General features: G+C 41.9%; 1 protein-coding gene across 1 annotated transcript in view; it reads left to right on the top strand.

Annotated features, from left to right (window-relative positions):
* Positions 1-10,000, top strand: part of LOC143289419 (uncharacterized) — a 200,720-nt gene that overhangs the window by 10,428 nt on the left and 180,292 nt on the right. Inside the window, exons 2-3 of the mRNA XM_076598381.1 lie at positions 4,504-4,614; positions 9,204-9,332. Coding sequence (XP_076454496.1) covers positions 4,554-4,614; positions 9,204-9,332 — 190 coding nt within the window. The 5' untranslated portion in view covers positions 4,504-4,553. The remainder of the gene's footprint in view (positions 1-4,503; positions 4,615-9,203; positions 9,333-10,000) is intronic.

The following is a 10,000-nucleotide window of genomic DNA, read 5'->3' as shown; positions in this document are numbered from 1 at the left end:
TGGACACAGAGAGAGAGACAGAGAGAGAGACAGACAGAAAGAGACACAGAGAGAGAGACAGAGATAGAGAGAGAGACAGAGATGCAGATGCAGATGATTTAGTCATTAAGGCCATAGCCCCATATGATGAGGGGTGATAACAAGATATGTATAGCAGATGATTTATTCATTAAGGCCATAGCCCCCATATGATGAGATTGCAGATGATTTATTCATTAAGGCCATAGCCCCATATGATGAGAGGCGATAACAAGATATGTATAGCAGATGATTTAGTCATTAAGGCCATAGCCCCATATGATGAGAGGCGATAACAAGATATGTATAGCAGATGATTTAGTCATTAAGGCCATAGCCCCCATATGATGAGAGGCGATAGCAAGATATGTATAGCAGATGATTTAGTCATTAAGGCCATAGCCCCCATATGATGAGAGGCGATAACAAGATATGTATAGCAGATGATTTAGTCATTAAGGCCATAGCCCCATATGATGAGGGGTGATAACAAGATATGTATAGCAGATGATTTATTCATTAAGGCCATAGCCCCCATATGATGAGAGGCGATAAGAAGATATGTATAGCAGATGATTTAGTCATTAAGGCCATAGCCCCATATGATGAGAGGCGATAACAAGATATGTATAGCAGATGATTTAGTCATTAAGGCCATAGCCCCCATATGATGAGGGGCGATAACAAGATATGTATACATCACCGTAACTGGCAATAAGCGTTCAACTGCTTACACAATTAAACTCTAGAAATTAGGACAACACTATTTCTCTTGACTTAAAAGCTTTATATAAAGTACAATGCGAGATTTCTTATAACGCCGTCATGAGGTGATTCCATCAATAGACAAAATTTAAACAAACATATATACATATATATTTGTATTTGTATTTCTTTTTATCACAACATATTTCTCTGTGTGAAATTCGGGCTGCTCTCCCTAGGGAGAGCGCGTCACTACATACAGCGCCACCCTTTTTTTTTTCTTTTTTTTTGTATCTTTTCCTGCATGCAGTTTTATTTGTTTTTCCTATCGATGTGGATTTTTCTACAGAATTTTGCCAGGAACAACCCTTTTGTTGGGTTCTTTTGCATGCTGCACACGGGACCTCGGTTTATCGTCTCATCCGAATGACTAGCGTCCAGACCACCACTCAAGGTCTAGTGGAGGGGGAGAAAATATCGACGGCTGAACCGTGATTCGAACCAGCGCGCTCAGATTCTCTCGCTTCCTAGGCGGACGCGTTACCTCTAGGTCACCACTCCACATATATATATATATAGATGGTCATGGTAACAAACTGGGCTTCTCCGAGCTAGAAACAGGATTGCCACAGCTCTGGACAATGACCCGAAGTACGGTCAGTCCTGAACTGTACAAAAACTGACCAGCAATCACCAAAAATTTAAATGCAACACAACGTAGAAAGATTACAGTGTAGTACAATACAAAACAATACAATACAATACAATACAATACAATACAATACAATACAATACAATACAGTACAATACAATACAATACAACACAGTACAGTACAATACAATACAATACAGTACAATACAGTACAATACAATACAATACAATACAATACAGTACAGTACAATACAATACAATACAATACAGTACAATACAATACAATACAGTACAGTACAGTACAGTACAATACAATACAATACAATACAGTACAGTACAATACAATACAATACAATACAGTACAATACAATACAATACAACACAGTACAGTACAATACAATACAATACAATACAGTACAATACAATACAATACAATACAGTACAATACAATACAATACAGTACAATACAATACAATACAATACAGTACAATACAATACAATACAGTACAATACAATACAATACAATACAATACAGTACAATACAATACAATACAATACAATACAGTACAGTACAGTACAGTACAATACAATACAATACAATACAATACAATACAATACAACACAGTACAGTACAGTACAATACAATACAATACAATACAATACAATACAATACAATACAGTACAGTACAGTATAACACAATATAGTACAGTACAATACAATGCAGTTAAAGCAATACAGTACAGTACAGTACAATACAATACAATACAACACAATACAATACAATGCAATACAATACAACACAATACAATACAACACAATACAATACAATACAACACAATACAATGCAATACAATACAATACAATACAATACAATACAACACAATACAATACAACACAACACAACACGCTATGAGAGAACACAGTGCTATGTCATAACAATGCGTTTCAATCCAATCCAATACAACGCACACCACACACTTTCCATGCAACCCATCCCTATTCCTCTATCTCTCTGCCCCCCCACCCCTCCCCTCCCCTCCTCCCCACCCCCACCCTCTCTCTGTCTCTGTCTCTGTCTCTGTCTCTCTCTCTTTTCTCTCAACTTTTTTCTCTCTCAGTCAATTATCATTCTTGCTCAGAGGGTAGGATGGGATGGGGGGGAAAAAAGTACTTTGTGCATACTCCTTTACCCTCGTAAAATAAAATTTCGTTCGTTCGTTCGTTCGTTCGTTCGTTCTCTCTGTCTCTGTCTGTCTCTGTCTCTGTCTCTATCTCTGTCTCTCTCTCTCTCTCTCTCACACACTCTCTCTCACTCTCTCTCTCTCTCAAACACACACACACACACACTCTCTCTCTCTCTCTCTCAAACACACACACACACACACACACACACACACACACACACACACACACACACTGTCTCTCTCTCTCTCTCTCTAACACACACACACACTCTCTCTCTCTTTCTATTTCTCTCTCACACACACTCTCTCTTGTCTATATATATTTTTATTTTTTTTAATTTTTATCAGTTCTTCTTCATCATTTCAAAAAAGTGTCAACCCATATTGTGTCAGTCAACCGTGAAACGAAAAGCAACAACATACAGATGCACCTGCCTCTCTTTCTGTGTGTGTGTGTGTGTGTGTGTGTGTGTGTGTGTGTGTGTGTGAACCCCCAAATTAAATTGCTTGTTAGTCTGCCCCCCCCCCCCGCACCCCACACACTCCCCCCACACCCTCCTCCCTCTCTCCCCCTCCCCTCGCCCCTCTGTGTCTGTGTCTCTGAAGACATCAAGGGTACAGAAGGTGCAGTTCAGTTCAGTTCAGTTCAGTTCAGTTCAGTTCAGTTCAGGTCAGTTCATTTCAGATCAGTTCATTTCAGTTCAGTTCATTTCAGTTCGGTTCATTTCAGATCGGTTCATTTCAGATCAGTTCAGTTCAGATCAGTTCAGTTCAGATCAGTTCAGTTCATTTCAGATCATTTCAGTTCAGTTCATTTCAGGTCAGTTCAGTTCATTTCAGGTCAGTTAAGATTATTTCAGTTCAGTTCATTTCAGTTCAGTTCATTTCAGATCAGTTCAGTTCATTTCAGGTCAGTTCAGTTCATTTCATTTCAGTTCAGTTCAGTTCAGTTCAGTTCAGTTCAGATCAGTTCAGTTCATTTCAGTTCAGTTCATTTCAGATCAGTTCAGTTCAGTTCATTTCAGATCATTTCAGTTCAGTTCAGTTCATTTCAGATCAGTTCAGTTCAGTTCATTTCAGGTCAGTTCAGTTCATTTCAGGTCAGTTCAGTTCATTTCAGATCAGTTCAGTTCAGTTCAGTTCATTTCAGTTCAGTTCATTTCAGATCAGTTCAGTTCATTTCAGATCAGTTCAGTTCATTTCAGATCAGTTCAGTTCAGTTCAGATCAGTTCAGTTCAGTTCATTTGAGATCAGTTCAGTTCATTTCAGATCAGTTCAGTTCAGTTCAGTTCAGATCAGTTCAGTTGCAGTGGCATTTTGTTGTTGTTGTTGTTCTGCTAGAATGTCTGTCTCGTTACAACAGCAACCTCTTAGTTGTCAAACTCAGCTGGGCTTTTTATTTTTTTATTTTTTTTTTTATAATGAAAATCATTATGATGGGGAAGGAAAAAGAAAAAGCACATTAGAGCTTAGCTTTAGCTATTATCCTCGAAAGTAAAAAAGAAAAAAGTCTTTGTGTGTGTGTGTGTACGTGTGTGTGTGTGTGTGTGTGTGTGTGTGTGTGTGTGTGTGTGTGTGTGTGTGTGTGTTTGTTTGTTTTTTCTCATGTATTGAGTATGACTGCATTTATATGTGTATGTGTTTGTGTGTCCCTCAGAACAACGGCACATATGTAAGTCGGCCAGTGCGCTAATAATTATGTCCACCATCGGAAAATAAAGATTCATTCATTCATTCATTCATTCATTCATTCATTCATTCTCTCTTTTGAGGCCTCATAACTCTCCCTGCAGTAAAACACATATTCACTGTCATTGTCACCACCGTGTATTCGAGCTGCCTGGCTGTGTGTGTGTGTGTGTGTGTGTGTGTGTGTGTGTGTGTGGCAGTGGCGGTGTGTGAGTGAGCGTATCGATGAGGATCGATCTGTATTGTGTTCCAGCTTAACACTGTCTCTGCACGGCCGAGTCTGACCGTCGTGCATCAGGCAAGATGGCGTCGCGCCTGGCTCTCTTCTTGCTAGTGGCCAGCGCCGTCTGTGTCGGAGCCCAAGGTACGTAATTTAATCAAAAGGATTTTTACCCACCCACCCCCACTAGAATAATAAACGTTTAATCTGACGTACTTCTTGTGACCCACTGGTGCAGACTCAGGAGGTGTCTAAGTTCCTGATCTGTGCCAAAATATTTTTTTTTTTTTTTTTTTTTTGGGGGGTGGGTGGGGTGAAACTGCACAAATAGTTCTGACAGGGTTTTTTTTTTAATGCTTTATTTTCTTATCTTTATAACCAGTTTCAGAGTTTATTTTCAAACGAAACCAGACCGCGTTGCAGAAGCGATCTAAGTTTGCTTCCGGCGTCAAGAATTGTCCAGGGAACTCTACGTATTGCTAAATCCATAGATCTTTCTTTAACGTTCTCAATCCACGTTTTGCACACTGAAGCTAGCTACACAGGTACCATAGCAGAATCGACAAGGGCTTTGGATCTCTGATCCAGTGTTTACCAGTGACCAGGGTTCGATTCTCCGTTTCGGCATGATGTCCTGTCCTTGGGGACGGACAGTTTGCTAGTGAGACAGTGACGGGTCCACTAGCCGAGTGGTTAAAGCGTTGGACTTTCAATCTGAGGGTCCCGGGTTCGAATCACGGTGACGGCGCCTGGTGGTGTAAAGGGGTGGAGATTTTTCGCGATCTTCTAAGTCAAAACATATGTGCAGACCTGCTTGTGCCTGAACCCCCCGCCCCCCCACCACCCCCCTTCGTGTGTATATGCAAGCAGAAGATCAAAATACGCACGTTAAAGATCCTGTAATCCATGTCAGCGTTCGGTGGGTTATGGAAACAAGAACACACCCAGCATGCACACCCCCGAAAACGGAGTATGGCTGCCTACATGGCGGAGTAAAAACGGTCATACACGTAAGAGCCCACTCGTGTGCATACGAGTGAACGGAGAAGAAGAAGAAGGTTACAGCGTTGGACTTTTGTATTTGTATTGGTATTTCTTTTTATCACAACAGATTTCTCGGTGTGAAATTCGGGCTGCTCTCCCCAGGGAGAGCGCGTCGCTACACTACAGCGCCACCCTTTTTTTTTTTGGTGTTTTTTTCCTGCGTGCAGTTTTATATTTATTTTTCCTATCGCAGTGGATTTTTCTACAAAATTTTGCCAGGAACAACCCTTTTGTTGCCGTGGGTTCTTTTACGTGCGCTAAGTGCATGCTGCACACGGGACCTCGGTTTATTGTCTCATCCGAATGACTAGCGTCCAGACCACCACTCAAGGTCTAGTGGAGGGGGGGAGAAAATATCGTGATTCGAACCAGCGCGCTCAGATTCTCTCGCTTCCTAGGCGGACGCGTTACCTCTAGGCCATCACTCCACATAATCTGAGGGTCTTTAATCTGAGGGTCCCGGGTTCGAATTTCGGTAACGGCGCCTGGTGGTGTAAAGGGGTGGAGATTTTTCGCGATCTTCTAAGTCAAACATATGTGCAGACCTGCTTGTGCCTGAACCCCCCCCCCCCCCCCCCCCCCCCCCCTTCGTGTGTATATGCAAGCAGAAGATCAAAATACGCACGTTAGAGATCCTGTAATCCATGTCAGCGTTCGGTGGGTTATGGAAACAAGAACACACCCAGCATGCACACCCCCGAAAACGGAGTATGGCTGCCTACATGGCGGAGTAAAAACGGTCATACACGTAAGAGCCCACTCGTGTGCATACGAGTGAACGCAGAAGAGGAAGAAGATTACAGCGTTGGACTTTTGTATTTGTATGGGTATTTCTTTTTATCACAACAGATTTCTCGGTGTGAAATTCGGGCTGCTCTCCCCAGGGAGAGCGCGTCGCTACACTACAGCGCCACCCATTTTTTTGGGTGTTTTTTCCTGCGTGCAGTTTTATATTTATTTTTCCTATCGCAGTGGATTTTTCTACAAAATTTTGCCAGGAACAACCCTTTTGTTGCCGTGGGTTCTTTTACGTGCGCTAAGTGCATGCTGCACACGGGACCTCGGTTTATTGTCTCATCCGAATGACTAGCGTCCAGACCACCACTCAAGGTCTAGTGGAGGGGGGAGAAAATATCGTGATTCGAACCAGCGCGCTCAGATTCTCTCGCTTCCTAGGCGGACGCGTTACCTCTAGGCCATCACTCCACATAATCTGAGGGTCCCGGGTTCGAATTTCGGCAACGGCGCCTGGTGGTGTAAAGGGGTGGAGATTTTTCGCGATCTTTTAAGTCAAACATATGTGCAGACCTGCTTGTGCCTGAACCCCCCCCCCCCCCCTTCGTGTTTATACACAAGCAGAAGATCCAAATACGCGCGTCAGAATTAATCCTGTAATCCATGTCAGCGGTTCGGTGGGTTATGGAAACAACATACCCAGCATGCCCACCACCGGAAAACGGAGTATGGCTGCCTACATGGCGGGGTAAAAGAAAAACGGTCATACAGGTAAAAGCCCACTCGTGTACATACGAGTGAACCGTTGGGAGTTGCAGCCCACGAGTTTCAGTTTCAGTTTCAGTAGCTCAAGGAGGCGTCACTGCGTTGGGACAAATCCATATACTCTACACCACATCTGCCAAGCAGATGCCTGACCAGTAGCGTAACCCAACGCGCTTAGTCAGGCCCACGAACAAAGAAGTAGTGAGACAGTAGCCAGGTGTGCATGTTTATTGACATGGGAGACATAGAACAGAAATCTTCACCTTTCCAGACCTGGCAGATCCAGAACCTTAATAATAATAATAATAATCATGGATACTTATATAGCACACTATCCAGAAATCTGCTCTAGGTGCTTTACAAAAACGCTTTTGTTAACATAAAACATTATATCTATGTTACATACACACACCAAAATGTGACTACACACACACACACACACACACACACACACACACACACACACACACACACACACACACACACACACACACACTGCATACGTACATTTTAACATATATGTGTATCTAACAGCTACCCTAACACATACGCACACATAGGCAGGCACAAACTTACATAAACACACGCACACACAATACACATTCATATACATGGATGTGGTTATGTACACATACATATGTATACACACATAGTCAAGCACAGCTAACGCAAAGGAAGTGGACCTGCCACAATCGAACTTATTGCTGAGGGAAAAGGTGTGTTTTGAGACGAGATTTAAAAGATGCGAGGGAATCAGAATAACGGAGGTTATCAGGGAGCTTGTTCCACGTCAACCTTGAAACAGAGAATCGACACTGACCATAATATCTGTGATTGTGGGTGGGGATGCAAACTAACAAGCAATTTAATTTGGGGTTGACACACACACACACACACACACACACACACACACACACACACACACACACACACAGAAAGAGAGGCAGGTGCATCTGTATGTTGTTGCTTTTCGTTTCACGGTTGACTGATACAATATGGGTTGACACTTTTTTTGAAATGATGAGGAAGTTGAACAGATAAAATAAAAAAAAAAAAAAATAGATGAGTGAGAGAGAGAGTGTTTGAAGAGTGAGAGAGAGGGAGAGAGAGAGAGGGTGAGAGTGAGAGTGTGTGTGTGTTTGAGAGTGAGAGTGAGAGAGAGAGAGAGAGAGAGAGAGAGAGTGTGTGTGTGTGTGTGTGTGTGTGTGTGTGTGTGTGTGTGTGTGTGTGTGTGTGTGTGTTTGAGAGTGAGTGAGAGAGAGAGAGAAAGAGAGAGAGAGAGAGAGAGAGAGAGAGAGAGAGAGAGAGAGATAAGATCCCACATATGGAAACCCTACAAACAAATTAGAGCAAGCTTAAAGTCCCATACGTCTCCTGTACACACACACACGTGTAATATTAAAGTATTCTCTGTCTCTGTAGAAGCATGTGTGATATTCAGGTGTGCACTATACTTTTTTTTCCAAGAAATCAGAGCAGTTAGACAAACATCCGTGCTCACTTAGAATGATATTGCCTTGAGCACACTTAGAACCATGACTGGAAACAGAACATGTGTGTTAATGGGGAAACTGATGTGGGAGACAAAAGATAAAAAAGGAATTAAAAAAAAAGAAAAAAGAAAAGAAAAACGGTTTTCAGACAAATAAGATAAGATAAGAATAACTTTATTATCTCCAACTGGAGAAATTTGGTGCTCACTGAAAACAATATTGCCTTTTCTTTCTTTCTTTCTTTCTTTCCTTTCTTTCTTTCTTTCTTCGTCTTTTTTTGTTTTTGCTTTGTTTTGTTTTTGCACACTTAGAACAATACTTTGAAACAGAACATCATGTGTATTGACTGGAAAATTGATGAGAAAGATGAAAGATAAAAAGGAAAGAAAAACACATTTTTAACCAATCAATGATTGGCTATCTTCTGCAATACCATGTGCTGCTAACTCTTAGCTAACGTTTTTGTTTTGTGTGTGTGTGTGTGTGTGTGTGTGTGTGTGTGCATGCAAGTGTATGTGTGTGTGTGTGTGTGTGTGTGTGTGTGTGTGTGTGTGCATTTTGTATCTATGTATGTATGTATCTATATATGTATCTATCTATTTGTATGTGTGTGTGTGTGTGTGCATATGTGTGTGTGTGTGTGTGTGTTTGCATATGTGTGTGTGTGCGTGCGTGCGTGCTCGCGTGTGTCCACAGCCGCAGAGGCCGTGTGTCCCAGGACAGCTCCCAGCCAGTCACCGGCCACCACGTGTACATCGGACACTGGCTGCTCCGGCACACAGAAATGCTGTTCCTATGGCAACAGCAAGCGCTGCGTGCAACCAGGTGGGACGCGAGGCCACTGTCCGTCTGTCTGTCTGTCTGTCTGTCTGTCCTGCGCGGGTCTCTCTCTTTCTCTCTGTCTTTCTTTGAGATTGTTAGTGATGTATGTTTGTCCTCGTGTTGTGGTCAGCGAGTCTGTTGCAACGTTTCGTTCTATTTCTTCTTTTTTTTTTTAAACATTATTATTTTTATTTTTTTTAATCCATTATTTTAACTCTCCATACGAACGGCGAAAGAGACGACGTTAACAGCGTTTCACCACAATTACCACCATTAAAATATTACAAGCGGAAGGCTCTTACACTGAAGAGGTGAATGTTGACAAAGAATACCACAATTCTGACGACGGAAGCTAAAGGTTGGGTCATTGAGACACCCACTGGACATCCGAGGGGTCTGTGTAGAGGAGAAGAGAGGACTGGCTGTACTGAGTGACAACAGACAACTGACACAATGTCATAAATGTATATAATATTATCAGAAACGGAGAGAATACAAATGGATGAAAACACGGTGAATGCAAATCAAAGATGGCATATGTATTACTAGTATTCTAAGCGAAACCACTGTGAATGATTGTATAAATCGTTTGAATAAGTCATCAAATATATGTCCTTACCACTCAAAATGTATTATTTATTATCATATCTTAACGTGCGCACTGTTTGTTT

The sequence above is a fragment of the Babylonia areolata genome, chromosome 14, assembly GCF_041734735.1.
Source record: "Babylonia areolata isolate BAREFJ2019XMU chromosome 14, ASM4173473v1, whole genome shotgun sequence".
Lineage (NCBI taxonomy): Eukaryota > Metazoa > Mollusca > Gastropoda > Neogastropoda > Buccinidae > Babylonia > Babylonia areolata.
The sequence above is the reverse complement of the archived record's forward strand: the minus strand, read 5'-3'. Positions and strand labels throughout refer to the sequence as shown.